Source organism: Lycium ferocissimum, chromosome 4 (assembly GCF_029784015.1).
Source record: "Lycium ferocissimum isolate CSIRO_LF1 chromosome 4, AGI_CSIRO_Lferr_CH_V1, whole genome shotgun sequence".
NCBI classification, from domain to species: Eukaryota; Viridiplantae; Streptophyta; class Magnoliopsida; order Solanales; family Solanaceae; genus Lycium; species Lycium ferocissimum.
In genome coordinates this window covers 37,456,086-37,473,062 of record NC_081345.1, presented here as the reverse complement: position 1 = coordinate 37,473,062, position 16,977 = coordinate 37,456,086, and the positions used below count along the sequence as shown (strand labels likewise).

At 33.2% G+C, this 16,977-nt stretch overlaps 1 protein-coding gene across 1 annotated transcript; it reads right to left on the bottom strand.

Annotated features, from left to right (window-relative positions):
• Positions 1-10,529: 10,529 nt before the first annotated feature.
• Positions 10,530-13,984, bottom strand: LOC132054676 (CEN-like protein 4). Its single transcript, XM_059446650.1, has 4 exons — positions 13,251-13,984; positions 12,866-12,927; positions 11,837-11,877; positions 10,530-11,038 (listed from the first exon to the last, which is right to left on the bottom strand). Exons 1-4 carry the CDS (start codon positions 13,452-13,454, stop codon positions 10,818-10,820), a joined length of 528 nt encoding a protein of 175 aa, XP_059302633.1. The 5' UTR covers positions 13,455-13,984; the 3' UTR covers positions 10,530-10,817.
• Between the last annotated feature and the right edge of the window lie 2,993 nt (positions 13,985-16,977).

Genomic DNA, 16,977 nt, shown 5'->3' with positions numbered 1-16,977 from the left:
AAATTGATGAAGACTTTGACAATTTCAAACAGACGAAGTCTCTTGTAGAGTTGATTATTTCTTATAAATAGTTGATTAAACCATTTTTTAACTTCAAGATAGACTTTAATTATGCTAAATGTATGAAATTATTTTTGACATCTATTCAGTGATATAAAATTAAGGTTGTTAGATTATGAAAATTTATAAAAGTATTATCTTAACCGTCAATATATGTTTCTTATACAATATTTATTAAAATTTTAATGAATATAGTTACTAAATATCTCTAACGGTGGAAACTAACATGTGATTATGTAAATAATCAAGATGCATGCAATATGATCTGTATGCCATCTATACAAAAAGATGAAGAAAGAATTTGAATAAACGTGTACAAAATTTCATTAGAATAATTTAAGGCCTCTCGTAAATTCCTATTATCAATTCCTATCCCTGGCCCTTTCCGAAACCATCTCTCTATTCTCTGCATCGTACCTTTGCTAGATATATGGTTGAAAGAAAGTACAAATTTGATTGGTGGAAAAGCGGGGTGCTTTTGGATAAGAGGTTAAGTTTTATTCTCTCCGTCACATAGTAAGTGTCATCTTAGCAAAAAAATATGTATATTAAGAAATCAATAATGTTATATGAAATTTACCATATTGCCCTTATATAATAAAAATAAATTACTTTTCCTCTTGATTAGAGCATGTACAAGTAGTGAAACTTTTGACATTAATTAGGAATCCAACAATACTAAGTTACTATGTGGCTTTTCCAATCATCATTTAGATGTTACTTTAACTTGTCTTTTTGTCTAAGGGTAAAATTGAAAAAAACTAGTCAATTTATGTCTTGGTTTCCTAAGGTGACACTTATTATGGGACAAATTTTTTTGCCTAAGGTGACACTTATTATGAGACGGAAGAGTACATTTTATAGTATATATCCTTAGATCATCCTAATTACTCCCTTCATTCCATAATAAGTGGTGTTTTTAGCTTATGCACACCCCTTAAGAAATTGCTTACTCCTAAAAAATTATGAGTGTTTTTACAAACTTACCTCTAATTAATGCCTAGAAAAAGAAAAGTTATTTAATGATTCTTGATTATAAATAAGGGTAAGTTTGGAAGAATAAGATCAATTTAAGTTTGGAAGAATAAGATCAATTTCTTCTTAAAATCCTAAAACACCACTTATTTTGAAACAAAATGAAAAGCCTAAAACACCACTTATTATGGAATGGAGGGAGTGTGTTTACTGGTAAGCTTCCATAAATGTGGGATTTGAAATTTTAAAAATAAGAAATTACATGTTAAAGCATGTGAAAATGACCTGATGGTATTAAAATTGTTGCACTAACAATGTATATTACTTAAACTCTTTGGATAATATCTCAAACATTCCAATCAATAATACGTCTACCTGGGTGTGGTCAGATGGTCAAAATTTCTCCAATTTAACCAAATTTTTTTGAGTTTGAAGTTTGAACTACGTTAAGGAAGTGTTTAACTTGCGGCAAATCCATATTGATCAGGCAAGTGAATTTTTATACCTAAAACAACAACAATAAAAAAAACTAATTACTACATAATCACTAAAAAATATATGGGACAAGAAAGGGTCCAATGAAAACCTCTGTCCATTTTCTAGAACTTGTATGAGAATTGCATGCGAACTTACAGCCAAATATAAGGGGAAAAAACCTCTTTTAACACCTTGGCATCAATATTTCCTATTCTTGACACTTGCAAATTTCTATTAATGCTTATTTTCAATCACATAGTGGTAGTAAATTAATGTTATAATTCAAGCATAGCTAGCTCTGGTGCTGGGGCTGTGGCAGGTACAAGGACATGGTACAAAGTTTCTACAAGAGAATCTGTAGTAGGAGTCACGGATGAGGGGAATCAATTCCGAAGGAAATTATGGAAACAAATGAAGTGCATATGAATAGGTAAAGACCTACAGACACCACAGACCTAAGCTGCACTTAACTGTAGGCTGTCAAAAGGAAAACCTCATGATGGCATTTCGATAATTGTTTGATCGACTTTAAGTTTTATGCCCTAACGGTGTAATTTTTTTATTTTATTTTTAACAATGACGTCATTCAAACGTTAATCTTGATTAATTTTATTTAATAGCATTGATTGATATTTTTTGAGTCAAAGGTCTATCGGAAATAGTCTCTCTACCCCACAAAGATAGGGGTAAGCTCTGCATACATTCTACACTCTCAGATCTCACTTGTGGGATTACACTGGGTATGTTGTTAGCATTGTTTGATAACCAAAAATAAATTATAAGTATAGGAAGTAAAATTTAATTGAAATGCACTCTATCTCAGTAGTTTGCACATTTCCTTATTACACTTACAGATACTGTTGGAATGATTATTTGGCTAGGTCCATATGTAGCCATATATACATAAGTACTCCATAAATTGCCAATTAAGTATTTGTAGTTGGTAAATTAGGAAATAGAGAAGATCATATTATTGGGTGTGCGAACAAAGTCCCACATTGGTATCTGAAAAGAAAAAGGAGCCCAAAGCGTGCGGGCTTGGCCAAAGTGGACAATATCACACCGTATTAATAGTATCTTGGACCGTTTAGCCCAATAACTGGTATCAGAGCTAATGGTTTGGCAGGACGGGTATGAAGATGGCGGAGTGTGGTGTGGGGCCCGGCCTAGTGCCTTTGTCCGTCTATGGGCTGGTTTACGGCATTTACCCATAGCTTTGAAGACGCATACACAGCCTTTGGGCTTCGGTGACGTAAATACTTTGACGATGTGGGTGGCACAAGGACACGTTAAATCTCTGACCCGTGATGAGTCATGTGGAACTTAGTTCGAGGGGGAGATTGTTGGGTGTGCAAACAAAGTTCCATATTGGTAGCTGAAAAAAAAAAGGAGTCACTTATAAGGTGTTGGATATTCTTAATGGTGTGAGGCCTTTTGGGGAAAAAAGGGCAGGCTTGGCCCAAAGCCCAGGGGCGGATTTAGTAATGGTGAACACCCTGGGCAAAAAATTACAGTGTATATTTAGGGTAAATTTTTTGTGTTCATGTACATATATTAACTTTTGAACACCCTGAACAAATGCAAAAGGCTCCTGAACAAATGCAAAAGGCTAGGTCAAGTGGTCCAGTTGTTTTTCCGAACACCCTGAGTGGAAATCCTGGATCCGTCACTGGCCCAAAGCGGACAATATCACACCGTATTAAGAGTATCTTTGGACCGTTTAGCCCAACACTTATATCTATTGTTGACACCCAATTTCGTCCCTCCTTTATTCTAATTTATTTCCTGGGCTTCTAATTTTATTGATAAACTATATACTTTCTATTCACTACTACATTATTACTATTACTACAATTATTTAGAGTGTCGTTACTTTAATATTACTATTTTAGTATTATCCTCACATTACTACTTATTTATTACCTATTAATCATAAAATTAAGCTAGACAAAGATTTCTTACTCCATTATCACATTGCCTATATATTTATGGTTTTCTATTGTTAGTAAATTAATAATATTGAATTATATAATATTACTCTCAATTACTAATGGTGTGATTATTAAATACACTTTCCAAGTTATAAATTGAAAAGAAAGCCAACAATGCTCAGCCAACTAGCGGCCCAAAACGCAGCCCAACAACCAGACCAGCCCAATACCCGTCACTTGACCCGATCCGGCCCATTTTTCTTCTTCTTTGGAACAAAAGAGAAGCCCTAATCTCTTTCTCCTTTTTCTTTTCACGCCGCCTCCCTTCTTTCTCTTTCTCTCTCCTCTCGCCTCTCTCCCTCATCCATTTCCGGTTACAATCCACCCTCCCTTTTCACGCCCGCGGATTACGCCTTCCCGTTTCCACATAACACGTCCCTATATCGGCTGTTTTGCTCGTCGTTGACGGAGAGGGGGCCTCCTATTTTCCCACTTCAAACACAACAAACCTCCGAAAGGCAGAGAAAATCGATCCATTTTTGGGACGAATCTGCAGCAATCACATGCAGATAACGGGTCCATTTGACCCGATTCAAAATCATTCAAAAACCCGCCTAAATGTCAGTCCGTGACTTTCTTTAAAAACCCTAATGTCAGCTATAAATATGTCTCGAAGGGCTCAGCCGAAAGGGAGAGTTTTACTTTAGAGTTGGATACCATTCGATAATTTTTATCTGTCCCAAAACATTCCTCACACGAAAATTTTCGGATCTGTTTTGATCTGGAGTTTAAATCTATTCGGGTGAGATTCGAGACCGTCGACGCCTCATTCACTGCACCTACAACAGGTAAAATCATTATCCCTATTTCTATTTTGTTGTTCGTTGTTGTTAAGACCAGTTCCATGTGGTGCAAAGACGTATTGTTTGCTTGATTTTGTCGCTTTCTGTTGATTAATATGATTTTGCGAACATGAATGTACATGTTAAGTACAGGGCACATTTGTTGAAGTTTATCTCATTTTCCGAATGCAAGTGTTTGGCCGAAGCTTGAATTTAAAAGTTTAGCTTTATCCCTTGAATTCTATCCGATGATAGTTGATGAGCATGAGTAGTTCCTTGGTTTAGATTTGTTTGTTGGTTGGTTTGTCTTATATTAGTATGCACAAGTATAGGATGAATAACTGGCCTTTCATGTTTTTCTATATCGATTTTGTTTCTCGGATCTTTAGTTTGTTAAAATAGCACATAGGCATATTGATGACTTGCATTTACTCGAAATCTGTTATATCTTGTTTCAGTTGAGTAGGCTATTGCTTTCATTACTCTGCTTGATTTCCACCGCATTTTTTTTGCTTTTCCCTCGGATTCATGGCTTAGCTTTAAGCAGTTTAACTAGCTCATCGCTGTCTGGATTCTACATTGGTCTTCATGCTAATTTATGTGATTAGTGAATCTCAATGCTTATCTGCTGGGCTACCTGAATTAGAACAAATCAGAGTATTAAAATAGCTTATCAGAAAAACAAAACTGTAGTTTATGTATTGTTTGACTCCTTCTGTAATCACTACGTCTTATCACTCGTTAATAGAATATCCATGCCTCCCAGTTTTCGACTGAACTGTTTTCCAGCCCTAGTTTCTTTGTTTCAAATAACTTGAACCTTTGGAATCCTGAAGGGACTGAATATTTGTTAATGATTTCGAAGTTATTTATTTGTTTCAAAGTTACTGTTTCTCTATTGAAAATAGGTTTCTTTTGATAACATAGGCATGAAATGATTTTTGTTTTGAGTTTAAATGAAGATCTTTATAAGGATAAATGTCAATTTTGGTTTGAAATCTGTTTTACCTTTGCCCAGATTCTGCTTTTCTTGAAATGTCCAAATTCGTTTATTAGAAGTTGATTATAGTATGGAAAGTTTCGAAGGTTTAAATGTTTAGTTTCGCATTGTTTGAGTGTAATGTAGGAAACATTAGCTTGCTAAACATTCTAGTTCATTAGACAACACAAATTCCTCATAAACAATTGATTGCTATCTTGGTTGTTACACTCGATGAGCTTACTGTTATAGCTGGTTGCTGCTGAACTTTAAAGGGACAGAACACAGACCCGACCAAAGGAGGACTGTTGTTTGATATATATATTGCTTGTGAAAATGGTTATCTTTGATGAGGATTAGTTATTGCTTCGTTAAAGGGCTGGTCTTATTTATTTCTTATAATCACTGATGTCCATTGTCGCTACTTGACTGCGTCATTTGCCACTGGTTGTGTTTTTCAATAGTTCTGATTGATCGAGGCATTCTTGTATCCCAAATAATGTGCCATGCATTGCTAACTTGGTCTGTTGCGAGCTCTTCTTTTGATATAAATGTTGTTATCAATTCTGTTGGCAAACGCTGCGCCTTAATTTCTGTGACACTTTGCGTCACTATCCTTTGCTGTCCATTTCTTCCTTCTATACATCCTTACGAGTGTGTATACATGAGGTATACTTTGAATAAACATAAAGTATACATGATCTGCAGATTTGTCTGAGTTTATCTTTTACATGTTTAACATTGTCCATTGATCGTGTACTAATTCTCTTCCCTTTTTTTATGCATGAACATCGCATACGAGTCCGCGGGGACTCGTTTCCTCCCGCATTCGACGTTGGGCCGAAGCCCAACGAAACACTTCTCCCGGGTGCCCCCACCACCCATCATGAAAGAATATATTGAGGCCGTTGGTTTTTAAGCCAACAACTGATGAACAATGGCGACTTAAAATGGGTAATTTGAATCATTTAAATCATTTCATTTCTTTACTTTATTTTTGTTTGTGCATTTAATTTGTAATTACATGACTAATATTTTACTTGTTTCATTTTGTTTAGATTAGGTGAACTTTAGCGAATTTAGTCGGGTTGGCTTTAGTAAATGGGTAGGAAGAACTAACAATTAATTCCATAAGTTTCATTTTCTTCCTTTTATATTAGAGTTATTTATAGTATCTTAATATTTATTTTCAAAATAATTGATTTTTAAATAGCATATTTTGAATTAAAGGAGTTATGTCTTATTTATTACTATCTTAGAAATTTCAAAACATCACTAATACGCAAACATAAAATCAAATATATTTTATAAATAACTCTCTAAGTTTTGAATCAATTATGCATATTCTTAAAGAATAGTTAATAAAAAATAAAGAAAACTCTCAGCAGCTATTTTGTTTATGCTACTAGAAATGCAAAAACCAATTAATACCTCGCTACTTGAATTATGTCAAATATTTACTAAAACGCTGCATAAATCCCACTTTCTTCTACTTATATACTTTATGCAAATCTTATTTTAAATAGCATCTTTAGCTAAAGCCATAGCAATATTTATAAGTTTTATTTCCCTTTTTATGCAAGATCATTATATTTGGTACAAGTCTTATTCTAAATAGCATTTTTTTTTAAAGCCTTAGCAATATTTACAAGTATTATTTTAAATAGTATTATTATATTTTCTTTTAAAACCTCAGCAACATTTACAAGCCATTTTCTTAAATTTAAATACTATATTTACACTTAGCCTAATTAAATTTGAGTCCGGTCGGATTAACCATTATTAATGGAATTTAGAGGATGCCTAATACCTTTCCTTTAAGTTAGTTGAACCCTTACCTAGATCTTTTGGTTTCGTAGACTTTAAAAAATAAAATCAACTTTAGATAATTACTTTAATAACTTAGGTGCCCTAATTCACCGTAAATAATTAGGTGGCGACTCCTTAATTTTAAATAACCCCGGAATTACCCGGATGTTATAAACTATTTTGACTTAGGTTAAAATAGGGTATAACATCTATCATAAGTCTTCAATAAATATATATTTCAGAATATCGAAATTGAAAAGCAGAATTCAAGACGACAGAAAGTTATATTTTGGGAAAGTCTTTCCGGCATGTTGTGTTTTCCCCGAAACTTATTGATATAACCATGCCTTTTAAAGTTACTTTCAGGTTTTGCCCTTTGATTAAGGTGCAATGTTCAATTTTCTTGTGATCACCTTGGGTTAGGATGAAAATCATGGAAAATTAGGACCAAGTGATCTTTTCCTGCTATTTGCCTAGGCCTTGTGAATTTATTACTTGTATTGGTGGGACGTATAAGAGATACTTGATCTCCCGAAAGAATAGTGTAAATGTTAGCTAGAGTGGTCAGTTTTTAGATCGTTTGTTAATGTTTAGAAACTATTTGAAATGTAAAGGAGACAGTCATTTTAAGATGGAAATAACATTTCTGACAGAAATACCTCAGCTAAAACATGACACAACTCTATAGCTGGCACATGATGCTAGAGTTCGAAGTAATATGTTTGAATATTTGCTTTAGAACTGCAAATCTTTTTACTACAGTAATTTATTAAGTTTTATCTAGTCAACTAATTAGACCTAACATTTAGGAGTTGATTTCTATTTGAATTTTGAATAAATAGTATTTCCTAGTCTTTAGGAATTGTTATTTTCAGCAGATTTTCCTTGCTTATCTTTAGGTTTTTAAGCGTATTTTCTATTATAAATTGTAATCTTATACTGCAGTAAAAATATATCGAACTTTCAACTTCAGTTCATAAGCTCTCTGCTTTCTTGTACTCTACTGCATTCAACTCTAATTCTTAAAGTTTTCTTCCTCTTTATTTTCTTGTATTTTCTTTGTTTCAAAAACCAACAATTGGTATCTAGGGCCTTTTTTCCTTAAGGGACTTGTGAGTAAAGAAATGGATTCCGAAAATAGTTTTCCACGAATGGCTCCTCCTGCTTTCGATGGAGAAAATTACCAATTATCGGCTATTAGAATGGAAACTTAATTGGAGGCCTTTGATATTTGGGAAGCCGTGAAAGAGGATTATGAAATTAATTTGCTGTCAACTAATCCCACCATGGCCTAAATCAAGAGCTACAAGGAAAAGAAAACCAGGAAGTCCAAGGCGAAAGCAACTTTGTTTGCTGTTGTTTCAACAACTATTTTCACGAGAATTATGTCTCTCACGTCACCAAAAGAAATTTGGGATTATTTGAAGAAAGAATATGTTGGAGATGAGAGAATACGAGGGATGCAAGTATTACATTTGATAAGGGAGTTTGAGTTGCAGAGAATGAAAGAGTCCGAGACTGTCAAAGAGTACGCGGACCGATTGCTTGGCATTGTTAACAAGGTAAGATTGCTCAGTACTAAATTTAAAGATTCAAGAATTATTGAAAAAATTCTGGTAACAGTGCCCGAAAGATATGAAGCATGTATAACTACCTTGGAAAACACACAAGATCTGTCTAAGATTATCTTGGCAGAGTTGTTAAATTCTTTCCAGGCATAGGAACAAAAGAGGTTTATGAGGCAAGATGGTATGGTTGAAGGAGCCTTAGCGACGTACCCACAACACTCAAAGCGTGGGTAAAAATTTGAAAAATTACCCACCTTGCCAAAGATCAGTGGAAAAAATGGGACATCCACCATTCGATGTTGGAAGAGGCCAGACGCAAAGTGAAACAAGTGTAATCAACTTGGTCATGAAGCAGTGATTTGCAAAACGAATCTCAAAATCATGATGCAGATGCACGTGTCGCCGATCAAGAAGAAGAAGACCATTTTTTTGTTGCAACGTGTATATCAAGTAAGGTTTCAACAAATTCTTGGTTGATTGACAGCGGTTGCACTGACCATATGACTTATGACAAGAGTTTGTTCAAAGAGTTAAAGCCCACTAAAATATCTAAAGTTAGGATCGGAAATGGTGACCAGATTCTTGTTAAAGGAAAAGGAATCGTTGTCATTAAAACAAGTTCTGGTAATAAGACAATTTCAGATGTTCTTTATGTACCTAATATTGATCAGAACTTGTTGAGTATTTGTCAGTTGGTAGAAAAAGGATTCAAAGTATCCTTTGAGGATAAGCATTGTTTCATCAATGATGTTGTTGGAAAAGAAATTTTTAAAATTAAGATGAGAGGTAAGAATTTCTCATTTGATCCAATGGAAGATGTTCCTGTAGAACAACCAAAAGATCAAAGGCCGAAAAAATTGAAAGATTATACTCCAATTGAAAAAGCAAAAAGGGAACCTAGGCTTAAAAAAGATTGCAATGTTCCAAAAAGAATTAAAGCAATGGAGGAGTTGTCAATGTTTCAGGAAAATAAAATTGACAAGCTTAGAGTCAAGATGCAAACGGCGAGAAAACATGCCAGAAATTTTTAGCAGTCAAGCGTTGCAATCAAGTAGAGAAGTGAATTTAATTCACTACAAGTCCAAAGATCAATCTGCAGATTTATTCACAAGGTCACTTTCAGTTATCAAATGTGAAGATTCCAAGATAGAAGACCAAGATTTTGCAGTTCCTAAAGCAAGGAGGAGTGTTGAATATTTGCTTTAGAACTACAAATCTTTTTACTGTAGTAGTTTATTAAGTTTTACCTAGTCAATTAGTTAGACCTAGTATTTAGGAGTTGATTTCTATTTGAATTTTGAATAAATAGTATTTCCTAGTCTTTAGGAATTTGTTATTTTAAGTAGATTTTCTTTGCTCATCTTTAGGTTTTTAAGCGTATTTTCTATTATAAATTGTAGTCTTATACTGCAGTAAAATTATATCGAACTTTCAACTTCAATTCATAAGCTCTCTTCTTTCTTGTACTCTACTGCATTCAACTGTAATTCTTAAAGTTTTCTTCCTCTTTATTTTCCTGTATTTTCTTTGTTTCAAAAACCAACATAATATGCTGGAGTTTCGGTTGTCCAGTTCAAACTCCTCGATTTTTAAAGTCCAAAACAAAATTCTGAAATTTGAACTGAGCAATGGTTAAAACACCAGTAAAAGTTATTGGAGTTTCTCCATGTTTTAGCTTGGGGCGATTTTATTCAAATCCTATTTTCGTGTCAAAAGAAAGTTTTTTTTTTTTTTTTTTGAAACAGTAGTTTAATGTCAATTAGTGGCCAAAAAGTGATTATTTGCCTGTTGCATTAGAAAATAATTGAGATGCGCAGAAAATTAGCCCACAACACGTTAAGAAAAATTAAAAAAGAAAAATATAATGACAAAATAACAGGTACAAAAACACACATACATACTAGCATTAATAATTAGGTCAAACATTAATTTACAATGATGATAATATTACATGCTGCTTTAATCACTGGCCATTCAACAGGGGGAACAACAACCCATATATAGGTCTTATTCAAGCATGGCACTCCACAATCCACATGTATCCCTGATATTCTTGTAAGATCAGTAGTACATGCATTAATATTATGGAGCTTAATTGGTGATCAACACCTTAATTAGTTACGATTAATAAAACAGTAATGCTATTAATGGTCGACCTTCTTGTGTCTGCGCATGATCAGCGCCTTCTGGCAGCGGTTTCCCTCTGGCAATTGAAGAAAACAGCAGCAACAGGAGAATCAAGCTCATTTTCTTCAGAGAATTTGCGAGTACAGAAACGATCCCTGGAGAGTGGTGCACTGGATAATGTTTGCCTTTTCTTCTGCTTGAACAGCAAAAATACAAACCTGTGGATTCCAATATTTGGCCTTGGCATTTCATACCCAACTACTTCTCTTCCTGTCAATTAGTAATTGGATTTACTTTTTTTTGACAAGTGTGTAAAAATATACTACTATATATCACTGTAAGACATACCAGTTGCATCCAATTAGTGGAATGTTAATTAATTAAGATATTTAAGAAGAGATAAGGGGAAGTTAAGAAAATTCGCCTATGAGACTATGAGTCAGACTATACATCAAATCTCTCTCTGAAGGGGTGTGTATATATATTAAATTAAATGGAGTACTTTTTACCAAAACATTTGAAATACTGATAAGTATCTTGTACTAAATAAATATTTAATTAAACTAGTACTCCAAATGTTTAACAAATTATTAACTGAAGTCTGAATAGGTGATTTAGAACTCAATGTTTAGGCTTACTAAACATTTATGTTTTTTTTAATTGGTAAACATTCATATATTTTCATCTTACTATGCATTATTATATGCGAAAGCGTTGTACAATTAGCGCCGAGATTTTCTTAGATCATAGAAATCTTATTATTTCTTGACATTGCGTATGCATATTTAAGTGAAAAAGATAGCCAAGTATCTGTTTCAATCCTTTTTTTTTTTTTTTTTTTTTTGAGAAGGATCCACCCAGGCTTTCAATTAGGTCTACAGGGAGGTGAACACTTCTTTTTTCCTGTGCTCCTTTTTTTTTTTTTGATCATTAATAAATAAAATACAAAAGTCAATGTTTGATCCTGTTACCACCAGGAATTTATGCAATGAAGAAAATATACCTATTTATGACAAATAAAATAAATTTAAAAAATATTATTTTGGAGTACGGGTCAAGGATACATACCAAAAGAGCAATCTGTAGTGCCTGGAATGTCTGTGACAATCCTGTAAAGATGGTCAAATCCTCTTTTCAGATATTTGTCAACTATAATTATTGCACAAATATGTCACTTTGTTTCTTTCATGAATCGAGTACGTTTTTTCCGTTACCACTTAATGTGACCATTTTGCAGTATTCATTTTTGGTACCTCCACTATAGTGTTGAGGGGAACAAGTAATTAATAAGGACAATGTGAACAATTATTGGACATTTTATAATTTGCTTGACTAATTAAAAGCCACAATAATATATGTATTTATCAAAATTCTTTTATTTTCGCAACAATTCACCAAAATCTTATAATCCGTAACTTGTAATTTGTAAGAAAAATAAGTTTTATTCAACTAGGAACCTTTTATTGTTGCGAGCAGCCAAGCCAGCCAGTTAATCACATCTCATTTAAATGATGATGAGATTTAGTTTGCACGTTGGGTCGTCACAACACCATTGTATTGAACTGGAGTATCTGTGAGTTTTCTGGTGAAGTTTCCAAATAGAATGGCTCATTTATCTTCTAAAAAAGGGATGACTGATATAAATTTCTCACATATATATGTAATATAGACTACTATTGTTTAAAGTATAGTTCAATAATACTCCAGTACTTTATATGATCATATCTCTCTAGTTGCTGATGCAATAACATAAAGATTAATCTGTACTGCTACTATATATAACCATATCTCCATGAGTTGTTGATGCAATCATGTCATAAACATTAATACCAGAAGTTAATTTATTTTCTCTTTGTATTCCCAATATAATTTGTTAGATGATTGTCTCATTGGTGTTCAACTTTTAGAAAAGGTTAAAAAAAAAAAAAAAAAAAATCAAACAAACTCACGGGGAACTTTTAAAAAAAATATTCCTTGTCCAAACACCATATGATCAACATAGGATGATCATTTCATATACACTTCCAAAGTAAACAATTGAAAAGGAGGGAAGATAAAATTGTAAAGAGTTAGCTAATAAAAGGCATATGTCTATACCAGTGTAGATGTTCCCTGAGATATGGATCACTGGGACCAGGAACATCTGGGTCTATCATGATCTGTCAATTAAGGTAGAAAAAAAAAAAATAGGGGTCAAATATCCATATAAATAATTGAAGAGAAATGTATTAATAATGAGTTTTAAATTATATACACCACAACAAGTAATTTTTACACTATCAGGTCACTTAAATGATATTTTTTGGTCTTTTTAAAACGTGAAATTTGTAATCTTAAAAATAAAACAGATTACCTGCTATAACAGATTACCTGCTAGTGTGAAAATTTCTTATACTATGACTGTTTATATATTTAAACTCATTAAAATTAGTGAACAAGAAAAGAAGACAATATTATGAGGGAGTAGTAGAGTATTAAGTACCAGTGTGAAGAAGGATCTTAGATCACCACCATGAACTTCAACCCTAGGTTTAGAGGTGACTGAGGAAGGAAAAAGTTCATGTCCATTATAGACATGTTTGCTGGAGTTATAAATAACAGACATCTTAACACTTGGAGAAAAATAATCAACAACTTCCCCAATCACTCTACCGATCACAAGGGGATCAGACATTTTCGAAGCCATTTGAAAGATTTAAAGACTTATCAGTAGTGGATATAAAGAGTTCGAGTTGTTTTTTGGTGGAGAAGAGAACAGCCAAAAAGCAATATTTATAGTGGCCATCAGATCATTGTAGAGTCAGGTGGGACTGGATTAAAATATTGATAGTTCAAAAAATGGGAACCAAATTAAAGAAAAGAGAAGCCCAAAAAGGTTATTCTCCTACTCGTGCTACAATGACTTAAAGTCATAGCTTAATTAGCAGCTAGAGAAAGAATATGGGTTCTATTTTATGGGCTTTAGCCTCATAAAAAATGAAGGAAAAAAAAAAAAGCGTACCAAGGTTTAGAAAGAGGGATAAAGATGATTTGACAAGTTACTGAATTGTTTTCTGTTTTTTCTTCGGCCCCACCTATCAGGGACGGAGCTAGAGTGCAGGAAGCGGCTTCTGTAGAATTCAGTAATTTGATTCAAATCTTATACATAAATGATTAATTTAGAAGACAAATAACTCAAAAGAACTAAAATCCCGAACTAATAAATTTTAAATTCTAGCTTTGCTTTTTCCACTCATCCCTCTGTTTACCCTTTTCTGTTAGTATATATTTGAAGGCAAACTACCAGTTCACTGTGTGTGTAATTTCTTGCTAGAAAGATATGTTTGAACTGCATACACTGATGAGAATTGCTATATTTGACCAGTCCGTCCATCACTCAAGGGGTCCTTTGGTTCTTAGATGATGCATAGATGATGCATAGAGTGTTACACAATGAACAATAATAATATAGAGATGTTATGTGGTGTTAGAGGAAACACTTGTCCCACAGTGATTGTGTAAAGATTTTTAAGAAGTTCATAATATAATGGACTACCACTTCATTCATTGCCTTATAGTTTTAGTTGAATACTTAATTTTTTTAAATATGGTAGTACAATATTAGAGTCAAACTTTGGTAAGCCCATTTGACCATAATGCTTTGTATTTTTCTCTCAAATAAATCCATCGGCTCTGAGTTTCTTGTCTGTGGATCTTAATTAGCCTATTGAATCACAAACTTTGCTCCGGATTCGCTTCTTAGCTTGTTGAGCATACTCTCCTCTTAGCTCAGGATTACTTTTCAGCTTGTTGGGCCTGAACTTGCTCCCTTCCTACATCAAATTTCACTCCTCAATCTTCTACAAAATAAGATAAAAAAAAATCAATCCATGTGTAGGTTCAAGAACCGTACACGTGCAGGAGGATGTTAGAAATACATTTGTCCCTAAAAAGAAAATCAGCTATCTTTGGTGGTCTGTAATTGTATGATAATACATGTATCTACGTAAACGTTACGCCAAAATAGGTAATGCAGAGCCTAATGTGGTGTTAAATGTTATAGTACAAACTAAGAGTTGTACTAATTAGGTAAAACTTTACGTCGGGATTATTTTCAACATATCGAAAACCAAACAACCCTGGACTATTAGAAGAAATGTATGTCCCTATACAATTTACCCTAATTGCTGTCCAACGGTAAAATTAATTTTGGGGAAACACAGAATTTACTTCCACTTTTAGATAGCACGTACACTATTTTATTTTAAAAAGGAAAAGCATATGGAATTTGCAGATACCGTCTTGGACATTCTCAAGCTAGTTAAAGCATCAAAATTACTTTAGTATTTAAGGTAAAAAAAAGTTGAACTTCCTTCATAATTTTTCTTTTTTTGTTAAAAAATTAGAACTTGAGTAATGGTACCTAGCTAGGAGATGAGGGTATAAAGGGACACTCCACCACCAGCCTGCAAACAATTAATGGTGGAAGTCAGGTCATATCAAGAAAAAAGAAACTCAATTTCTATGCAGCTTTAAACTCGTAATAGCAAGAAGAAGCTTACTATTAATAGAAATCTGAATTTACCTTTTTCTCCATATTCCATTCTACAAGCTGATTCTTCCTCTTTTCTCCTTAATTTTCCATTTGTAGATGCATCTGCATTACATTGCACAGTTCAGACATGACAGCACAGAGATTAATTATTTGCTGCTTGGTTAATTCAATACTTTTAATTATCGTTCATTGATTCCTCTATGTCTCTCGCTCTCTTTATTTGTTTGCTCATTATTTATTTGTCAATTAAGTTATTAATCATCATGGATAGTCATTTGCACTGTTTCTACTACTTTCCCCATGTAGATATCAACGTTGAGCAGCGTAGATACTGGAACTGACACAAAGACAGCTTTATGCATAAACTTTGGGAATTGGTTGAAGATGAGACTTGAGTAGTATACACTGACCATAAAATTAGAAATCTCTCGATCATTAATCACATATTTTTGGTTCGAGCCCTACGAATAAAGTTGGTCTTTAATAGGTAGTTAGGAGTAGCAGTGTTTTACCAAAAAATTGGTCTTTCCGAATTACTCCAGATTAGTTGATCCCAATGCGAATAGAGGAGACCGAATGCAAAACCAAAAAAAAAAAAAAAAAAAATAGCTTGTTTGATCAAAGAATTTGTCACCTTGTTTTCGAATTCAAACAAAAACTATAAAGTCTTTGTGTTGCTGCAGCTTTTGACAAATAACTAATACTCGTAATAGTGTCCCATTTCGATCGCATAAGCAAGTAGCTAGTGTTCTCCCCTAGAAAATAGAAGTGACATATAGTATATATAGCTAGGCGTTTTTATTCTACGAACCACTATCCCGTTATAAAATATTTGAAATTCTTTATCTTCATTTCTATCATTATTTGTTGCACCGCATAATCACTTCAAACTTAGTGGTGAATTAGATAATACTACTAGTAATTATCAATAGGATTGACACCACGAGCTAGGCACAATCAAGAATCTTTGCTAAATGAAGGAATTAAACCATGTAAATTGTAGTAAGTGAATTTTTCCCCCAAGATATATAATTACTCTTTGCTGCTTCCAACCACACAATGAAAAATTGATGCTCCACCATTTGAGTCAAGATAATAAAAATAACGTCATTTTGATTCCTTGTACCAATTCCATTTCTTCGGTTGTTAGATTCTACCACATACTTGTAGGAAATGACTTAAAGCATGTTGAAATATTCCCCAATTGTTCATACTTCAAATGATGAAATGCCCCCAGTAGGGATATCAAATGGGCGTGACAAGGTGACAGGTTAAATTTTAGAGGGCTGAAGCAAATTGAGTTAATAAATGGGAAAAAACATAACTAGGCAATAGTTAAAAAATAATTCCAAAATCGTAGCAACATTAGTTAGTTTTCATTTCATAGCAATTAAATATTAGCAACTTCCCCAAAAAATTCCTAGAATTAAGTTGAATGAGGATCAATACGAAACTCTTCCTATATTTTTGGACAAAGTATTTATCTTCCATATTTGAAACAATCATTCAAATTTTTTTGATTCTTTCCTTTTCTAAGGTATATTTTGCTGGGGAAAAAAAAAATCTAACCAGCATTTGTGTATATATCTAATTATACTCATAAACATATATATTTATACATAACAAATACTAGTGAAATACACTTGATATTTTCATAAAATATATATTTATACCA